General features: G+C 36.4%; 3 protein-coding genes across 4 annotated transcripts; 1 reads left to right on the top strand and 2 right to left on the bottom strand.

Annotated features, from left to right (window-relative positions):
- Nucleotides 1-2,466: 2,466 nt before the first annotated feature.
- si:ch211-261n11.8 (tumor necrosis factor receptor superfamily member 14) lies at nt 2,467-7,439 on the top strand. 2 transcript variants are annotated; one of them, XM_058784788.1, is made up of 9 exons: nt 2,467-2,499; nt 2,603-2,658; nt 2,812-2,901; nt 3,620-3,745; nt 3,845-3,985; nt 4,089-4,173; nt 4,248-4,381; nt 4,595-4,648; nt 6,619-7,439. In XM_058784788.1, exons 2-8 carry the CDS (start codon nt 2,628-2,630, stop codon nt 4,609-4,611), a joined length of 624 nt encoding a protein of 207 aa, XP_058640771.1. In that variant the 5' UTR covers nt 2,467-2,499; nt 2,603-2,627; the 3' UTR covers nt 4,612-4,648; nt 6,619-7,439. The 2 variants fall into 2 exon arrangements, with proteins under 2 accessions (XP_058640771.1, XP_058640772.1); XM_058784789.1 differs by lacking the exons at nt 2,467-2,499; nt 4,248-4,381 and having other exon boundaries at nt 2,514-2,658.
- A 185-nt stretch (nt 7,440-7,624) lies between these two features.
- lrif1 (ligand dependent nuclear receptor interacting factor 1) lies at nt 7,625-12,699 on the bottom strand. The gene is made up of 4 exons (XM_058784786.1): nt 12,543-12,699; nt 10,057-11,731; nt 9,727-9,957; nt 7,625-9,124 (listed from the first exon to the last, which is right to left on the bottom strand). The coding sequence occupies exons 1-4, from the start codon at nt 12,551-12,553 to the stop codon at nt 8,267-8,269; spliced, it is 2,775 nt and encodes a 924-aa protein (XP_058640769.1). The 5' UTR covers nt 12,554-12,699; the 3' UTR covers nt 7,625-8,266.
- A 906-nt stretch (nt 12,700-13,605) lies between these two features.
- Nucleotides 13,606-20,390, bottom strand: apex2 (APEX nuclease (apurinic/apyrimidinic endonuclease) 2). Its single transcript, XM_058784787.1, has 6 exons — nt 20,199-20,390; nt 19,990-20,073; nt 19,641-19,821; nt 19,410-19,553; nt 19,267-19,336; nt 13,606-14,818 (listed from the first exon to the last, which is right to left on the bottom strand). Exons 1-6 carry the CDS (start codon nt 20,311-20,313, stop codon nt 13,721-13,723), a joined length of 1,692 nt encoding a protein of 563 aa, XP_058640770.1. The 5' UTR covers nt 20,314-20,390; the 3' UTR covers nt 13,606-13,720.
- Nucleotides 20,391-20,743: the final 353 nt, after the last annotated feature.

Below are 20,743 nucleotides of genomic sequence, written 5' to 3'. Positions count from 1 at the left end.
AAACAGACAAAAAAAGGCAATAAAAGCGAATAAATACACTGGTACTGCAGTGGCGCCTCAGGATTTTTTTTATAGGGTGGCCGAAAGGGGCCAGTATAAAATGTTAGGGTGGCACAATACAAAAACGTGTTGCATGCCTAAATCTAATGGCAGACAATACTTTTTGGTGTTACCATTCATTCTGGGAGCATATAAAGTTCAGTAGGCTATTACTATACAGAGCAAAATGTAAAAAATCTGTATAGAGCAAAATAGAAAAAAAAGTCGCTCTGCAATTCAACTGCAAGTACCCTCATATTTATTTGGAGTGCAAATTCATTTCAAATGAGAGTAAAAGTAAACAAGAAGCATATATGTTTAACCCATCGCTTCATCAAAACAATTGGTACACTGACTGTTGCAGTAAATGAAGCTATAAATGTTCTCAGAATTTACAGACCTTTTGATGAAGAAGGTGGATGTTGACTGCTTTCCTCTTCATTTCGATTATTTATCATAAACCCTACATTTTTTGTGGAAATATGCTATCAGTGCTTAATTTAAATATTTTCTGTTTCTGTTCAGACATAAATTAATAAAATACTACTTGTCTGTCTGGGTAACAAAAACTGTTCTACATATGTGACTTTAAGAGCCAAAGATCTGCAATAATTTACATATCAACTCATGGAGAAACAGGGCTCTACGCTTTTCTTTTTAGGAGTACGGTCAAAAATTTAGGAGCACCTTCTAATCAATAATTAAAAATCCCATTACGAGGTGATATTTGACTCCTTAAAGTGATTTACAGGGAATTTTGTTTTTACCTTTGTAATGGCATTTTTCTAACTTTATTAAAAGTATGTCATCTTTTATTTATCAGTTCAAAAATGTATAAGCTTTTTAACATTTCTAATTAAAACAACAGAATAAAAAGTAGAATAACAATAAGTTATCAATCAAATGCAATCAGTATTTAAGGAATAAATTTGTACTACAGAGGTGGCACAGAAGAACACACAAGTAGCTTGTAGGTGTATTTTCAAATGTTTAATGAAGCTGAGAGTGCAATTAAATTCATAAATTCATGTTGAGGTTAATGTTTTAAATATAAAATTTTGAATATAGAAATATTAAATGATTTAAATAAGAGGAAATACACTTTAAAAATTAAACTAAAACTGCCAACAGGTGGCGGCATGTCACTGATTTTATCACTGAATCATTCATTTATTTGATTCCTTTGAACGACTGATTCATTCAGAAACGAAGTACATGACTGTCTTTATTGACACTAGATTCGTTTAAAAACGCAGCTCATGCATAAACAAAACACAGCTGTGTTTGAATGGAGATGCGCAGCGGCTCAGCTGTTACTGTGTCGGAAACTATTTTCGTTGACGAAATAGAGCAAAATAAGGCAATACTGTTGTAGTCAGAAAATATAAGTCACTTAAATTAATATTAACTTCTTGTTTTATGAACTGTTGTATTAAATCCATCACATTTGCAAACTCCCTTAATAATCATTAAAAGCTGTCACTCATCTTAGTTTGTGATCTCACAAAACTCTATTATAATCAGCTCCTTGCAGTGAATCTCTAATTTACAGTCTGTCTTCGCGTTGTTTGCTATAATGAGTGGATACGTCTGTAAGTGATAGGCTACATTACTCAACGCAGCCAAACGTGTTGTGAGTACGTTAGAAACCTTTGAAGCTCCTTCAGTGCAAACTCAAATATGCTGATTTGAGTCAGTCGCACGTTTCTCCTAAATATTTTTTTCATAGTCGCACTCAGTAGCCTAGTTTTCAGCCTCAAATGCAACTGAAATGGTCGCAATGTAGAGCCCTGAGTAATATTAATCTAATAAAAACTTAGATCAGTTCGTAATTAATGCCTTAGTGACGCCTAATCTATAGCCAAACTATTGTATTATGTGAGTTTGACAGAATAAACTAAGTTTTACTTGTAAGTTTCCTCTCTCGCGTTGATTGCTTCTGTCGAACTTGAACAGACCATGTGCTGCAGTATGCTTCGATAGTGCGGCTGTGTGAGCGCGCGAAGTCTCTCGCCGCAACGCAGGTAAAGAGGGGGAGGGGTTGAGAGCGAATTCTACGGTACACATAATACAAGTTTATTATATTTATTTTTAATGTAGTGTTTCGTCAATGTCCGTGTTAATTTATGTAAAAAAAAAAAATATTATTCTAAAAAAAACTCCACTCTTTCTGTTTGGGGGCCAATGGGGTGGCCAGTGTCATTTTAGGGGTGGCCGTGGCCCCCCCTTGGAGGCGCCACTGTGGTACTGCAACTGACAGAATATATATTCATGGGTTTAAGTCATATATATATATATATATATATATATATATATAAAAGAAGAAGCAGAATTTCGCATTCGCAACACCCCCACCTAGAAGGCATATAGCAAAAACTACTGTGCATGCGCACATCAATATAGTGTATTTTTTTCTCACACTGTACAACAATAATTACTATTTTTGCATTATTGTAAGGGGTAGGTTTAGGGTTGGGGTAGGTGTAGACGTTAATAAAACACAATCTACTAAGTAGAAAATTCAATTTATTGTTAACTTCCGGTTTTTGCGTATCCCTTCTAGCCACAACCAGATTCAAGGAGCGAACATGAGGGCGACTCTTTATTTTTACGCAGTGGGTAAGTTTACTTGTATTCGATCGAAGAAATGGCGATTAGTAACTAGTCGTGTGATAGTTCTATGTGTCTGTCATTAAATAAACCGTGAGCGGGAAAACATTTGACCCATTAAGAGTTTACAGGTTCAATGCTGTTTATTTTGTGTCTTTACAGGTTTTTATCATTTTCTCTCAGTTGGAAGTACTTGTGGTCCAAGTGAATATAGCTCTGCTTATGGAGAATGTTGTGCAATGTGCAATATAGGTAGGCTAAATCATCAACTTCATCAAACACATTTAAATTATGATAAGTGATAATAAAGAAAAGAAAGTGTTTCACTTTTTCTCCCATCACCTCCATACCCCAAATGTATAGTTAACAGAAGTTATGAAATTGGGCCACAGCTGCTATTTTCATGCAGGAAAAATAATTTATAAAAATTGTTCAGATGTTTCTACTGCACACTGCTGCTGACACAGGTAATTGACCACAAGAAGACAACATGTATTTCTTTATGTATGTAATTATGCAGGTTATTGAGTAATACATATTAACATATAGCTGTCTGTTTACTTTGAACAAACCATTGAAACCTCCTTACATTTGTTAGGAGACAATCTAACAATCTCTAGGCTGATTAATTTGTGTTTTATTTTTTACCTTTCCAAACCTTTCTAAGAATTCACAAAGTACAGCATGTCATCTTAGTTTTGTATGGTCATTGTCAGTGTGTTGTTTGTGTGGTCAGTGGTCAACAGGGGCTGCTTTGGGAATTCTGCCACTATATATAGTCCCTGCACTCCAGAAGCATTCATGTATAATTCCCACCCCACCCTCAACTGTACAGCTATGGAGAACTTATGAAATCACATGAATATCTATGAACATCAACATCATTACGGACCCATAATGTTTATATTTTTCCATAAGATCTTTAGATTGCTTGGTCACCTTAGAGTTGTGTGTTAATATTTGTTTGTAGGATCAGTAGTACGCAGTGATTGTAGTGGGGATTTAAGTACCACCTGCAAACCCTGCAGTCCAGGAACATTCATGAATGAACCCAATGGTCTTCATCAGTGCTTCGCATGCAAACACTGTGCTGAAAGTATGTTCATATTTTTTTAATGTATGTTTCTTTTACCTTCAGAATTTGTAATTTTGCGTTATTGCCTATGTTAATGTGTTGCTAAATGTGCTCTTTTAGGTCAAGGTCATTACATTCAGAGTAAATGCACTTCTAGTGATGTGCTTGATGGATATTACTGCATTGATTACTCCAATTCACAGTGCCATCATGCTGAAAAACACAGAGTTTGCAGACCAGGACAAGAAACAAAAACACTATGTATGTTTCTCAATTTATCAGTCTGTAAGCCTATAACATTTTTAAGTCTTCCCACATTTTAGGGTGTAATTCTGATATTTTCGGTCTCTGTATCTGCTTGCAGGGACAAAGGCATCAGATACAGAATGTGTGGACTGCGTTCATGGGTTTTATTCTCCATCAGGGCTGAACTGCATCAAATGGACAGAGTAAGTGAATTGTTATTTGTGCTATGTCTGATTTGAATTTCTCTGATATTCATTCATTGTCAATTTTTCTTAAGCTGTGCAGCCAGAAATGAGATTCAGACAGAAGGTGGCAGTCATGTAAAAGATGTCACATGTGAACAGAAGCCAAAGGAAAGATATGGACTTATAGATTTAATTACAGCTTCAGAAGTTCGAAAGGCCAATAATGGTAAGTGGACAAGGCCAAGCCTTATTATTTTTTTTTTGTGGCAGCAGCAGCCTTTTGAATATGTGTGTACCTATATAACCCTGTGTGGTTAATTTAACTGACCTGATTTGATAAAGGCCTCACAATTTTTTTTTAAATGTTACACTGTAAACCATGTACATTTCAAATTCAAAGTTTTTTTGTTTGTTTGTTTTTTGTCTTTTCTCGGTGTAGCAAAAGAAAAAAAGTGACGTTTATCCAGGAGTCTCAGCGCAGGGCACTTAACAGGTAGCATCATTTTGAGCAGCCACATTCTGAAATGCTGATGTACAGGTGCATCTCAATAAATTAGAATGTTGTGGAAAAGTTCATTTATTTCAGTAATTCAACTCAAATTGTGAAACTTGTGTATTAAATAAATTCAGTGCACACAGACTGAAGTAGTTTAAGTCTTTGGCTCTTTTAATTGTGAGCCAAAATCATCACATTTAACAAAAACCCACCAATTCACTATCTCAACAAATTAGAATATGGTGACATGCCAATCAGTTAATCGACACAAAACACCTGCAAAGGTTTCCTGAGCCTTCAAAATGGTCTCTCAGTTTGGTTCACTAGGCTACACAATCATGGGGAAGACTGCTGATCTGACAGTTGTCCAGAAGACAATCATTGACACCCTTCACAAGGAGGGTAAGCTACAAACATTCATTGCCAAAGAAGCTGGCTGTTCACAGAGTGCTGTATGTTAAGACTCCTGGATAAACGTGCTTTCCTGTAGCTCAAATAGTAGATGCTGATCTACGGAATGAAGATGAAGATGAAGATCATGGGTTCGATTCCCAGGGAAAGCAAGAGCTGATAAAATGTAAAAACTGTAACTTGAATGCAATGTAAGTCGCTTTGGATAAAAAGCGTCTGCTAAATGCATAAATGTAAATGTTAACAGAAAGTTGAGTGGAAGGAAAAAGTGTGGAAGAAAAAGATGCACAACCAACCAAGAGAACTGCAGCCTTATGAGGATTGTCAAGCAAAATCGATTCAAGAATTTGGGTGAACTTCACAAGGAATGGACTGAGGCTGGGGTCAAGGCATCAAGAGCCACCACACACAGACGTGTCAAGGAATTTGGCTAGTTGTCGTATGCCTCTTGTTAAGCCACTCCTGAACCACAGACAATGTCAGAGGTGTCTTACCTGGGCTAAGAAGAAGAACGGGACTGTTGCCCAGTGGTCCAAAGTCCTCTTTTCAGATGAGAGCAAGTTTTGGATTTCATTTGGAAACCAAGGTCCTAGAGTCTGGAGGAAGGGTGGAGAAGCTCATAGCCCAAGTTGCTTGAAGTCCAGTGTTAAGTTTCCACAGTCTGTGATGATTTGGGGTGCAATGTCATCTGCTGGTGTTGGTCCATTGTGTTTTTTTGATGTCACTGCACCTGTTTACCAAGAAATTTTGGAGCACTTCATGCTTCCTTCTGCTGACCAGCTTTTTGAAGATGCTGATTTCATATTCCAGCAGGATTTGGCAACTGCCCACACTGCCAAAAGCACCAAAAGTTGGTTAAATGACCATGGTGTTGGTGTGCTTGACTGGCCAGCAAACTCACCAGACCTGAACCCTATAGAGAATCTATGGGGTATTGTCAAGAGGAAAATGAGAAACAAGAGACCAAAAAATGCAGATGAGCTGAAGGCTACTGTCAAAGAAACCTGGGCTTCCATACCACCTCAGCAGTGCCACAAACTGATCACCTCCATGCCACGCCGAATTGAGGCAGTAATTAAAGCAAAAGGAGCCCCTACCAAGTATTGCATATATATATATATATACATACATACATACAGTAAATGAACATTTTCCAGAAGGCCAACAATTCACTAAAAATGTTTTTTTTTTTTTTTATTGGTCTTATGAAGTATTCTAATTTGTTGAGATAGTGAATTGGTGGGTTTTTGTTAAATGTGAGCCAAAATCATCACAATTAAAAGAACCAAAGACTTAAACTACTTCAGTCTGTGTGCATTGAATTGATTTAATACACGAGTTTCACAATTTGAGTTGAATTACTGAAATAAATGAACTTTTCCACGACATTCTAATTTATTGGCATGCACTTGTACATGCAGCAGTTTGTGGAGACTACCATGCCATCAATTAATTTCAATTTCTTTTTGGAGTTATTTTTGGATGGATCTATACGAAAGAAATTCTGATGAAAGGTCTATACCACTAATCTATATGTATGACTGGATTACTCACAGAATTCTAAACTGCCAGCCAGCGCTGAAACCACTGGAGGTGTTGTAGTTGTCATATTGCTGTACTCCACCGGCAGAGGGCATCACTGACTGTAATAACCAGCACAGTACAGAAATTGCTGACGAGTGTCTACTGCACACCCCTGACACAAGATGTCATTATGCATGTTATATATATATATATATATATATATATCTCAGATCATTAGCAAAAACTGATAGGAGTGTACAATAACCATTACAATGCAGGTCACTTACTGTATTGCACACTATATTGCATTAAAATAATTCGGTTTACAATGCATCATCTTGTTTAGAGCAACAGTAAAAACATTTGGAAATAAAGCTTCATGACTTTAAGACCATACGTAATCATCATTTAAGTTATAAAGAGTGCATTTTATTTCATGACATCTTTATTCCTTTTGTTATCGGACATACTCATTTAACATGGCTGACTGTGATTACCACATTTCTACAGTGGCATTATTATTTTGAAACTATTGCTTTTGTATGATGCTTATAAGAAACATAAACAAGTGTGCCTTTAGAAAAAAACCCTTAAACAAATCACCCTAAATAAAACCACCTTCTATTGTGTTTGTTTGCCTAAACGCATCTCCTCCAAATCAATTCCCTAATCTGGCCACTTGAAATGCAAAATGAATGGATATTAAATCATGTGTGAAATAGAATCCCTCTACAGAAGACGTAATTTCATTGTACTGAGACTGACAATATTGGAAACAGATTCTGAAGATATTCCTTGTTCATCAACAGGTGTTTCAGTAACTTTTAGGTGATTGATTTTAATGAAATATTGCCATTACTTATAACACAACAGAACCTTTGTTGCATCACAAAATGTGCTGTTATAACTACAAATAAAAGGTTAATGGCAAATCCGGTGTCTGATGTTCATTTTCAAATCATCTGCACCATTAACAATCTTAACACTCCAGCATGTTTTTGTTACAAGCAGTGTGATACAGTATGACAACTGAACAAGCTGAACATGGGTTTATGCATTTAGAGATTACGAATTTAAAGAGTAAACGACTACAATTCTGACCAAAACTATATTAAGGGATCTGAAGCATGAACACATAAAATTGCTATTTAGCAAGGTAACAAGCAACATTTCAGAAAGTTTAATAGGCATGGATGACTATAAAAATAGAATAATTCAACCTGTATGTTCATGTTATTTACAGCGTTCTTGAGTTCAAAATGTTTCAGCTAGACAGCAAACAAGGTTCCCAAAAGTGCATTGAATTATTTACTAAATTGTTTTTTTTATTATGAAATGAGGCTGTTACACTACAAATTTAACTACAGAAAACAAAATATTGATAAAGGCACGTTTCATACAAAAATCATACAAAGATGTCAAAAATGATATGATGGCATCTGCTTAAACATACTACAAACAACTATAAATAAGACAAACACCACAAAATGCTTAAGAAGCCAAAGACTGAATAAAATATGACACTGAGATCTGGTAAACATTAAAAAGGGAAAACAGTTAGTAAATAAACATTGTGTACAAACTGTATACATTTGTTCTTGTACATTTATTGGTGGTTTCCCCAGTTTTTTATTCAGTCTGTCATGCAGCGTACAGTCCTTTAAACACAAAGAGACTTGACTAAATGTTCATGCTCCTCTGCATCCGCTCCAGCGCAGCCTCCTTCTCCTTCAGGAGATCCTTCAAACGTTCGATTCTCTCACGCCGTTTTATCTCCTCAGCATCCAGCGTCTCCAACGTGTACAGTGACTGTGTTGGAAATTTGTCTATTTTAGAATCTTGCTGTTTTTTCGAGAATGACATGCTGGGGTTGTCTGATGCTGCACTCGTTGTAATATTCACTGAACTATTAGGTGAGATGTCGTGTGATGTTTCACTAGTAGAGCCTTCTAACAGAGCTTTGTCTTCATGTGGATTTTTTGATGACCGTTTTTTCCCTGCTTTCTTAACAGGATCTTGATTTTTTAGTTGGTGTTTCTGAGGTGGGAGACTCTCTTCTGAGGTTTTATTTAAGCAGTTTTTTCTTGTCCCTTTGTGTGACTCAACAGCAGTACATGGATTTGGTCTGTCTTGTGAATGGAGGAATGAAGTGGCTTCTGCAGCCCCCAAAACAGTCCCACAAGGACAGGCCGTGCACACCTTACCTTTTTTAGAGCGCAGTGGGGTCTTCCTTTGAGAGGAAGGTGATAAGGTATGACTAGAAGTCTGTTTGGCTTTTTGTTCAGATAAGGGAGTAAAACCAGTATAATCTGCTGGCATTTCAGATTGCATATGAACTTTAACAGCTGAAGATTCTGTTGGTGAACAAACCTCTTCTTGACAAGCTAAACTGCTTTCAGTGGGAACAACTGAACATTTAGAGGCAGGTGAAATGTTTGTGGAGCTTAGAGAGGGATTATCTTGACTCCCATCCTGCTCCAGCTTTTTTCTTTTGACCTTCAGGCCTTCGTCATCCTCCTCTGTTTTTGTGTAGGGAACCTAGCAATTGAACAAAGTGTCATGACACGAATCAATGCTGTTACTCCCAGTCATAACGCCTCCAAAACAAGTGGAAAAAAAATTGTTGATGTGAGAATTTTAATTTAAAAAATTGTTAAATGGCTTGTTTTATCAAATAAGTTTTACTTTTCAGTTAGGAAAGAGAAAAACGTGATAGAAAAAAGAAATAAACATTGTATTTAGTTCATGAAATATTACTAGTACTATTTATGTACTATTATAACATGGATTAAAATTTGGAATTATTGGCTTTTATTTTTATATTTCCAGTTTAATTTTAGTTTATATTTCAAACATTTTATTTGATGTTTTTCTCATTTTTATTAGTCTTGTCTGTCAATCTTTCTTTTTATTTTTAACTTATGATTACTTCAGGTAGTTGCTAAGGAAGCATTTCTATTTTTTAAGATTTTGAACTAATATTTATCTTTACATTGAATACAGTTTTATATCCATTACTAGTTAACAATAACACTGTTTTGGAATTCTATTAAAATAGCATCTGATAAACACTGATGTATTACATATGTACATGCACTGTACATTACAACACAATTTGGATGCATGAATATGTAACTTGCCTGCATCATTTTCTGTATTTTTGACTGCAACTTTGACTCCTGGATCACTTTACGAAGGCCGTCTAATGTGCGTTTGTTTATGATAAGTCTCTCTGCCAGTTGATCTGGCTTCACAGTCGGCTTTGGTCTTTGCAAGCAAATTTGTACATCACAGGTGATGCCAAATTCTTTTCTTAGCTGACAGTCAGTCTTGAGTTGACTCCTCTGATCAGAGTCTGGATTTTCATAGGCCTAAGACAGAAAAGAGAAGAATGCATTAAAATGTCAGCCTATTGAAAGATGTTATTTCATTAAAACTAACAAAGATGATGTTTAAATTTGGTACATTACCTTTTCGGTTTCATAAGTGGCTTGAACACAGACATTCTGGGGTGCTTCCAAAATGCTGGCAGTTTCAGCGAGTACTGCATCATCTTGACATCTCGTCTCAGGTGCACTTCCACTCTCCAAGTCTTTATCTGCCTCCACATTCACATTTTCAGAAAGACAGCTCAAGCTGCTTTCAGCTTTTTCATTTTCCTCGACCTGCTCATCCATTATCTCATCACTCATTTTGGCAGAAGGATCATCCAGACCACTATCTTTTTCAAGTTCTGCATGTGCCGGTTTTTTCCCTTCGTTCTGAGAGACAGACTTTGCGTTTGTCTGTGTGTGTTGAACTTCCTCAGATTTGTTCTGAGAGGCAGCTTTCTCCACTTTATCACCAGCACGAGTCTCTGACTTGGGTGGAATGTATGACACAAATATTACATTAGAGTCTTCATCGCTCTCATCCACCTCAGTTTGACTTGGTGTGGGCAAATTTCCCGGGGCACCTCCCAGACACGTGGACGTTTCCTCATCATCATCACAGAGATCAATAATTTCACTTACATTTCTTTTTGGGTCTTGCTTAGAAGAGTTTGTCCCCAGAGCAGAGCTGGCAGGCAGGGCAGGAGAGGTGCTGACAACCCCTCTTTTCCCACCTTCGCTGATCATCACATCCTTCGCGATCTCTGAATTTTTCTTAGCCACAAAGTAGACTTTCCCGTTGCACATGACCAGGGCATTGTCTTTGCCTGGGGTGATCTTTTCTTGGCTGGTCTGGGGAGGTGTGGGTTTGCTTGGCACAATTTCATTTGCCGTCCCAACTGAGTTGATATGCTTGACTGCTTTTATGGTGTCAGAGTTGACATTTGGTGTCATTACAGGTACAAGGCAAGGAGCGGATGCACCCATTACCTCCTGGACGACCCATTTTAAGGGAGTGTTCACTTCTTTATTTGTTTTAGGAATGCAAACAGGTGTTTGCAAGTTTGTAGGGGGATTCTGAAACAGGGTCTTCTGTATTTGACTTGGCTTTGTAACCGAAACCACTTGCTGGTCAGAATTGAGCTTAACAGAGTTCACAGGGGAAACAAGCACAACCGTTGGTGGAATCTTTTGGAGGTTTGGGGTGTTACTCACAGAGTTCATAATCCGGCATTTGATGGACTGTGGGAGTGCAGTGGCTGGCAAAGTTCTAACTTTCGCATTCGGAGGTATCTGCAGGAAATGACCGTTTGGGAGAACAGGTGACTTAACGGTAACAGGCAACGTTTGGACTGCCACCATGCCCTGTCCATTGGGCTGAGGAGGTAACTGGACTGAATACTGGGAAAGCGATTGTGTTGAAAAAGGAACCTGCACTGGCTTTGGATTGTGAATAATAAGGTCATTAGTTCCACCGTGTTGAGTTTTGACAGCGTTAGATACAGTTCTGATCTGCGGCAGGGTTTTTAGGACATACCGTCCATCTGCTATGGGCTGAAGGGAGGGAAGCCGTATCTGTGTTTGAGATGAAGCAGCAGCAGGTGGATGAACCGGTTTTGCATAGGCTTTCAGTTGTACATCCACACTGTCTCTTTCTGTACTAAATGGTGTCTGATAAAACTGTCCATTTACTTTCTGGACAGGAATTAACTTCATGACGTTTTTCCCATCAGGGCCCACTGCAGGCATTGCTTGGTAATAGACTCCTGTTCCACTAAAAGATAAAGAAAAATTATACATCAAAATTAGCTTTAATATTCTGTTAACTATGAAAATACTATAATATATATATATATATATATAAACACACACATACAGTTATATAAACAGTTTTCTACATTGATAATGATAAGAAATGTTTCTTGAGCACCAAATTATCATATTAGAATGATTTCTGAACGATCATGCAACACTAAAGACTGGAGTAATTGCTGGGCATAAATTACATTAAAATATGAAACAGTTATTTTTATATTGGAGGAAAACCGTATTAGCCTACTGTTTCTACTGTATTATTATTATCAAATAAATACAGGTTTGGAGATCATAAGAGACTTATTCCAAAAACATTTTTTTTTTAAAACGTACAGATAAACTAGTGAATAATAATTTACGCTTATGGTTTGCATTATTTAAAAATATTGTTTGCCTGCAGAATTCTCTGTGCTGACCAATGTCATATGAATACATTAATTAAATTAATGATTTAAAAAATAAGATGAAAAATAATGGAAGAAACACAAAGTACTTCAAGTTGTAACCAAGTGTAAAACTGTAGGCATTAAACATCATCTGATTATTTATCACATCTCTCAATTAATTTACGTGCATCTTTGTAGAAGAACTATAGGGTTTCTGTTGATGTCTTTTAAAATTTGTTCAGTTTTGCGCGTTTTCTGAGGTAAGTTAACATTCGCGCTCGCGACAAGTCGTCACCAAAACACTCGCCATTTTGGACAAGCTTACAACGACCGAACAAGAACACATTCGGTTGTTAACGCTAGAAGGAGAGTTCATAAACTTACCCCTCCATCATGAATATCTGTAGGCATTACACCTCAAGAAATACCAGTTGCCGATATTTTCTTCAGCGCATCGTTAGATTTTATGCCGCAACTTGAAAACAGGTCTTTACAGGATGTAAAACTCAAACCGGAAATACGTTTATCAAAATAAAAGACACCTGAATCGTAAAAGGAAGACAAAAAGAACGATAGATCAAGCTGGAAAAAAACACTGAACAAAAGAGAGAAAGGAGAAAGTAATAAATGAGAAAAAGGTAAAGAACTAAACGAGCCAGAGCAAATGGGCTGAATAATGAATGAATGAATGAAAGAAACGGAAAAGAAAAATGAAAGAAATAAAAGGGGGGAAACTGAAATCGAATTAAATTAAAGATATAACAAGCACAAGTAAGGAGAGAGACAGAAAAAAAAAAAAGAAAGAAAAGAACTAAATAAATTTTGGGGAAAATGAATTGAAAAGCAAAAGCAAAAGAAACACTGTGGATTCCACACATTGTACTTACCAGAACAACAAAACCTTTATATTTAGAGGCTTGTGTTCTCCAATAAATGCATTCCTGCTCAGCTGACTCATTTTAAACTCAGTATTGGGTTGTTCAGTGTCAAAATCAAATTTTAGAACATTCCCTGGCTACATTGTTTTATTTGTTTTCTGAAGATCTTTTTTTTTTTTTACACAGAGATTGGTAGGTATATTAGCAAAATCTGCTAACTTTAATAATCTTTGTTGTATTACATGCCAGTGGTGACCGTTCAAAATTGGGAAAAAGTACTTTTTGAGGTTTTTTCCCCCCAAAGTCTGCGAAGCTGTGGATCAAGAAGGATTAAAGATATCTTAATATCCTTTTATATTTTGGTTCTTAAACCATTCTTTTGATATTCCTATTTTTAAGGCCCTATATGGTTCACTTCCAGAGATATTGGGATATTGTGACCCTTATGAGTAATCTAGTAAATTATACACATCTTCAGTGGTCAAAAACCAAATGTGGGTAATTTGAATGTTTTCAAAAAGGAATGTCTGAAGAATAAACAATGTTGAAGCTAGAAATGTATGATACTAAACCAAATTCAAAAGAGCATTATTTATTTATTCTTTAAAATTGTTAGTTGCACAATAAAAATGTTACATCAAAACATGAAATATACAGTATGCATACGGATTCCTTGAGTTTATCCTACTTCCCTTTATCTACCCAGGCAAAAAAATTACACCTGGCCTGAGGATTGGAGGCATGGCCTTGAGGACGAGCACATACAAAAAACTGCCGGCCTAAATTAGGTCCTGCTTTTTTCACAGTCCGTAAGACACAGGGCTCATTGTGTGATTTACAAAGTGGGGGTTGAGGAGGCCCATGCAAAACCGCTTTCCAAAAACCAGTGCATGGCCCCTTCTTACAGTCCTTCGACTTGACTATGGATGTTGATTCTCCTTCCACTTCATCCTGATTTTCAGTCTCCATCTCTGTTACCAAAGAAAGATTGGTCTCCATTTGCACATCACTAGGGCAGCTTCTGACGTCACTCTCACTACCTGAGCTATCCTGAGAGGATTTTGTCTTTTTCGGGCTCAAGTTTCCACTGGAAGGTATCGATGGTGTTTGTTTAGGCTTAAAGAAAGCTAAAAGACTTCCTTTAGCATTGCTTTCAGTTTTCATCTGATTGCTTCTTTTGGCTTTGTGTACATTTGCATCTTTTTCTCTACACATAGGTCTCTTCTTTGAAACACTGTTTCCCTGTACTACTGGATTCAGGTTTTCCCGAATCTCCCCAGAATCCTGTGATCCAGGTAGACTCTCTTCAGAGACTTTAGAAAACCTCTCTTTCTCTGAAACTTTGACAAAGAAGCGTGAGAGTTTCTGCTGTCTGCCAGTGAACTCTGGCATGTGACGTGTACACAAGGGTGGACACTTGGGACTAGACTGGAGGGTACAGCTGAGCTGCGCCCATACGGGACAATGATCAGATCCCTCCACCTCCGGCATAATGTCCACGCCAATTAAGGCAGACTTCACCAGACAGTGGTCGGCGAAGATGTAGTCAATCCGTGTGCCATAGTTGGTCTGCCTGGCACCCGTAAGCGTGGACCAGCACGTGAAGGCATTGGAGCGCTTTGGGTGGAAATGGCGGAAGGAGTCGACAAACTTGCCACCAGAGGCAGATTTCTGGGAGATGTCTGCAAGTTCATCTTCAGTATTTCCATTTTCGGTCTTTTCTGCCGTTCCAAACAGAAAATGATTCAGCCACTTCCTCCCAGGATTATCTTCAAAGTTATCCTAAATGACAGAACAGTAATAAGAGCAGATATGTGCTAGTATGTGTGTAACTTGTGCGATAAAACAATAAATATACCTCTTCCGAGTAAATTTTAACTTTTGTCCTATCCAGTTGCAACAAGACATTTGCGTGGTTACCTAGTTTCTATTTCTAGTGTGTAACATTGGGTGACTCCGCCCATAATGAAATCTCATTGGTCCATTGTATAAAGGGTCATTCCGTGTCAAATCAACCAAAATTTCAGAAACTTCCCCTGCTCAAATTTTGGATTTTGCTAATATTGTTTCTAAAGAAAGACAGACATGTATAGTGATGAAAGCTGAAATGTCATGGATGAATATTTACTGAGTAATCCACTATTTTGTAGAAGGGGGAGGGGGTCAAAATGTCAATTTTCACCTGAGATTCAGAGCCAAATTACAAGAGGGTAATAATGACTTCAGAAAGATGGCAGCATCATAATGTTATTTTTACACAGAGATTGGTAGGTCTGTTAGTAAAATCTGCTGACTTTAGCAATCTTTGTTGGATTTTGTGCCAATTGTGACCATTCAAAAATGGGGAAATGCCATCACTTTTCAAGTTTTTACTTTAAAGTTTGCATGCCTGTAACTCAAAAAGTATTAAAGATATCTTAATGCCCTTTTAGATATTGGGTCTTAACAAACTTTCCTTTTGGCATTTTTAAGGCCCTATAATGTTCAGTTCCAGAGATATTGGAATTGCAATATGGCTCCAGGAGTAAATTGTTAAAATGTACACCTTTTCAGTGGTCAAAAACCAAATGTGGATCAATTTTCAAAAATATGATACTACTTTTCTTTTAAAGAGGAATATCTGAAGAACAAATAATGTTGAAACTAGAGATATATCTCGTTTACTTCAGTCAAAGCAACTGCATTGAACATACCTATCTGGGTGCCATAAATATTCTTTTTCCAAAGTTTTCATGCCTATAACTCATGAAGTATTAAAGATATTGCAATATGATTTTAGATTCTAGTCCTTAATAAACTTTTCATTTGGGATCTTCATTTTTAAGGCCCTACATTGTTCAGTCCCAGAGATATGGGGATCCCAATGAGGCTCCATTTTCAGATTGTTGAATATTTTACCTATTTTTAGGGGTTACCAGGTCTTGGTCACTTTGTATACAGCTAATAGTTGCTGTATTTACAGCAGAAAGTCTAAAGAATAAGTAATGCTGAAACTATGAATGCGTCTTGTTTCCTTCTATCAAAAAAATTGTAATTGCTAAAGTCAACAGATTTTTACTAACAGACCTACCAATCTGTGTACAAATAACATTATGATGCTACCATCTTTTTTAAGTCATTTTTAGCCCCTTGTAATTTGGCTCTGAATCTCAGGTGAAAATTGCCATTTTGACCCCCTCTACAAAATAGTGGATTACTCAGTAAATATTCATCCATGACATTTAATATTTTGGACACTACATATATCTGTCTTTCTTTAGAAATAATATTAGCAAAATCAAAAATTTGAGCTGGGGATCTCTGGTTGAGTTGACACGGAATGACCCTCAAGTGAAACAGCTGGGTTCCAGAAATAAAAATCCCATTGATTTTCTCCATATGGAACTGAATTATAATGATGCCTTATAAACTGTCACAGGCAGACCTATTACGTACACTGATAAAAATGATTTTGTGGTGAAGTAAATACTACAGAAAAACAAATGTAATTTCTACATTAAATAATTTAGTTCAGCCAAGAATTTAAAAAAAAGAAGAAAAAAAAGAAAAAAAGAAGTAAATTCAATATTAGTACTCAATTTAAGCATGTAGAATTTAAAGTTTGAACTTATAAGTATATTTTACTTGGAATTATTTGTTATTTTTACAAAGATTGTTTAAGTAAATATCAACGTCATGATCCCGTTGTTCCCATCATGCACTTGAACATGAATAATTAATGAGGTAATTTTTTGCTGTTTTCGAGATGTATTTACACTGTTTTATGGTTGCTTTTGACCCATTCATACTCAAAACACTATTCAATGATTGCCACCGTCAACGTGTATCATGTGCCAAGTATTCAGGTCTCTGTGTTCATTGAGTTAGTAACTATATTGAGTCAACATATTACCTTAAAAAGAATAACGAGCTGTATACTTGCTTACATACGTGATTGTAACTTAACCACATGCTTTATAGGCATTTTTTTTTTTTCCAGTGCTATGTCGTTTGACTAAAGTTTACAATCCGTGACTGAGTGAAATGTACTAAAATACAAAATTCTAAAATAATTCAGTAGAAATTACTCAAACTTTACCTGGCCGCGTAAAATTGACTTATTTCCTTTGTTAATTTTACATAACTTAGTTAAGTAGATTTTACTTAATTCCATATTTAAATTTTACTTAAAAAATATGCGTGCAAAAACTTGCAAAATAGTAAATTTAACTTCTTGGTTTTTTTCAGTGTATTACGAGGTTGTTAATCAATGGTGTATGCTTTTGTTGAAGCTATCAGACCACATTGTTTCTGGTTATTTTTTAAATGTTTGTGTTTAACAGTGGTGAAAATCTACATTACCCATGATTCTGTCATCTCCATCCATCAGAGAACTAAAACAAGCAAACCACAGCAAAAGAATTCTTATCTACATCTAATCAACATCTTTAAATCAATACTTTTATATTTCCTCCATCTTTTTTAATTTGATGTCATTCTGTAAGACTTCTGTACAGAACCTCAGACACTTTGATCTTCTGAGACAGACAATACACACAGTGTATTAACATACAGACATCTCACTGAGAGAATATGCGGGAAAACGTCTCTCTCACCTATGCATTAGTTCCTTCTCATCTGCTTCCTTCCCGTTCCCCATCCTCCCGCCACTTAGCTCACTCAGAATGGTAAATAGTATAATATAATGTTCTACATGAATGCAAGTATTATTAACAGTCATGTTTGTTATCATTTGAACGGTCTCTATGCGTCTGGTACAATGATCTCCATCTTACAAGTACAAGACTAAAAGGTAATACAGATCTTAAGAGTTTAGAGATAAGTTGATTACTGTTAAGGGTGTTTCATTTCCCAGTGCCTTTCATGCAAATTACTATCTGTCCCTAAATGATGTTAACACGTCTGGGCCTTAATCAATGCAAATGCTAATTGTTAGTTCTTGTTTGCATTTAGAGGATGTTTGTCTTGGTCTTAAGTACTTAAGGAAATGTTGCAAGAGGATCAGGCGATTCTGTAGCCTGAGTAGTGCCCGTAGTGTGTCCATACACTCCATACTATGTATGTCAGATATGCATCTTTTACTCTTCGATTTATCTTTCAGAATCTGGTGTCTTGTATTGATTATCTTTGAATTGACTATGTAATTGGCATAATACATTTTACCTGACTAATAATAAATTGTTACATTTGAATTGATTCCATTTACTTTGAAATTATTAACTCTAGTAGATTATGTTGTATCCTTGTTACCGCATTTCTGCGTCAGGTTAGTAACAGACTAAAATCCAGTTGAGATGAAGCATAGGGCACGCCAACTGGATTTTTAGAGATCCGGCTAACACTTGGTATTAGTTCAAGTGTACTTAGACTGTAAGGGCTTGAAGGGAATTTCCATTTAGGTCAACTGGATGTTGTTCGACCAACCTAAATAGGGTGAGCCTAACCTCTGTTTATTGTAATATTACTCTAGCTATGTGTACATGGTAAACCATGGCATGACCATAATAAAGTAATGTGGTCGTGACCTCTGACTAGAGATAATGTTGCTTTATTCAAGTATGTACAGATCTACGGAGACTAATAGAAGCACTTTTAGAGTGAGCAATCCAAAGTATTAAGGCCCATTCACACCAAGACCGATAACTATAAAGATAAGGATAAAGATAAAGATAGAGTTCTAAAAATCGTCCTCAATATTAAAGAATAGTCCACTCCACACCACAACTATAACTATAAAGGCACAGAGAAACGATATCGTTTGAATCACTTTCAGAACGATTTTTTCCAGCTGATGAACGATACAAACATCCAATCAGAATCCATCCTGCTATCACAAGCTTGAGAATTTAAAGCGGCAGACACATGTGCGCTTAGAATAAACAGACAATATCGTCTAAATATATGAATAATTTATCTTTTGATCCGATTTTCAAATACTTTTTTGTTTCAAATCAAAATTTGTAACCTCTTGATTTATCTCATAACTGGTTAGTTTGGTACATGGCTTATAACTCTTAAGTCATAAGTCTTCGCAACCAGCATTACTAAAAAGTGGGCACTGTTGCACTTTTGTTAATTAGCAAATTCATTCGAATTGTTTGTGACTGTGTTGCATTATACATTGCATTTCTGCTTTTACTGTGGACTTTTAGGAATTGTGACCTAGTCAGGACAACTGGAGTTAAGAGAAATCTTGAAATAACGATGGAGGAAAATGTTAAAGGACTTACCACATCATCTGGGTCACAGTGGTCTATGGGTCGATGAGAAGTGTTAACATCTCCCAATACAATCACGTGACTGAAGAGTGACAGAGGAATGGGTTAATCAAACAAATAGACATTTCAGATCTTTTTTGTAAGATCTCTCTCACCTCCCTGAGCTCAAGATGGCTTCAGCTCTGCACTGGAGGAGCTGGTAAAACTGGAGCTTGTATTGTTTTCTCTCAGGTTTGTCTGGATCAGCTCGGGGACAATAAACATTGATAACGGTCAGCTTCTGTGGTCCATCTTTGCCACTGAGGATAATAAAAAATGTGAAAACAACATTCACAACATGTTAGGCATACTAGTAAATGTCCAAAGGTTAAGATCCTTAAACTTACATGAAGTGATGCTGAGTGATAAAAGCCCTTCCTTCATTGTCCAGCGCCAGTAGCTCCTCACTGGACAACTCAAACTGGTCACCATAGCAACCAACAGCCTCTCCCTGATTGGCCAGCAGACCTGTCAATCCTTCCTCAGCCAGGAATGGAGTAGCGGTATCCTTACAGTAGGTCGCTACACCTGGTCATGGAGAAAATCAGGTTGCTCATTACAGGCAGTGGTTGTAAAAACAAGGCTACGTTTATTTGAAAAAATTAAAAATATGGACATGAATCCGGTCTTTAAAACATTCCAGTTTTTATTTAGAGTCACTTTACTGTTGTTTAATGGTTCTGTATGCTGCTTTACCCGAGTATCCACTTCGTCCTCGGCTAAAACTAAAGTATGAATTGTAGCCATCAACAATTGCGGTCTTCTCATCCAACAGGTCACCTGAAAAAAAAAAAAAAAAAAAAAAAAGGAATGCTGGGCTGTTAAAGTTATTACATTTTTTTCTAAATAGGGCACATGTGCTTTATCAACCTATTAAAATTCCCGCGTTTCTTTAAAACACTTACGGGTAACTTTAGTCTCTTGGACGCAAATTATATCAGCATCGAATGAATCCAAAATTTTCTTGATGCCATTTTTAAACGTTCGTATGCCGTTTATATTCCATGTTACAATCTTCATGTTTATCTGTCAAAAAACGTCGGACGATTCAAGCTGAATGCATGTGTGAAGTAACTTACTGACCTTATTTTTATCCGTCTCAAAGGTTTTCAAAATAAAAGTCTTTACACCTGCGATTTATTCAAAATACTGCTGGTCTAACTATGGCCCTGTAACCAGTATGCAGTTTTCCACAATGCATTTTAGTATCTTGTATAATGTATTTTAAAGATTAATTTTTTTTGTACAGAACCACTTTTAAAAGAAACAAATATACAGAAGCCACAAGTACATTTGATAACCACAATACATTCATGCAGAAATTTTAAAATATAAAATTTTTTATTAGTGTTACAAATCCTTTAAAATGGATTACATTTAGTTACATTCATTTTTTTCTAACTTGATTTTTTTGTTTTTCTAATTGATTACCAACAAATTAAATCAAGGC

Source organism: Onychostoma macrolepis, chromosome 08 (genome assembly GCF_012432095.1).
Source record: "Onychostoma macrolepis isolate SWU-2019 chromosome 08, ASM1243209v1, whole genome shotgun sequence".
Classification (NCBI taxonomy): domain Eukaryota; kingdom Metazoa; phylum Chordata; class Actinopteri; order Cypriniformes; family Cyprinidae; genus Onychostoma; species Onychostoma macrolepis.
The sequence above is the reverse complement of the archived record's forward strand: the minus strand, read 5'-3'. Positions and strand labels throughout refer to the sequence as shown.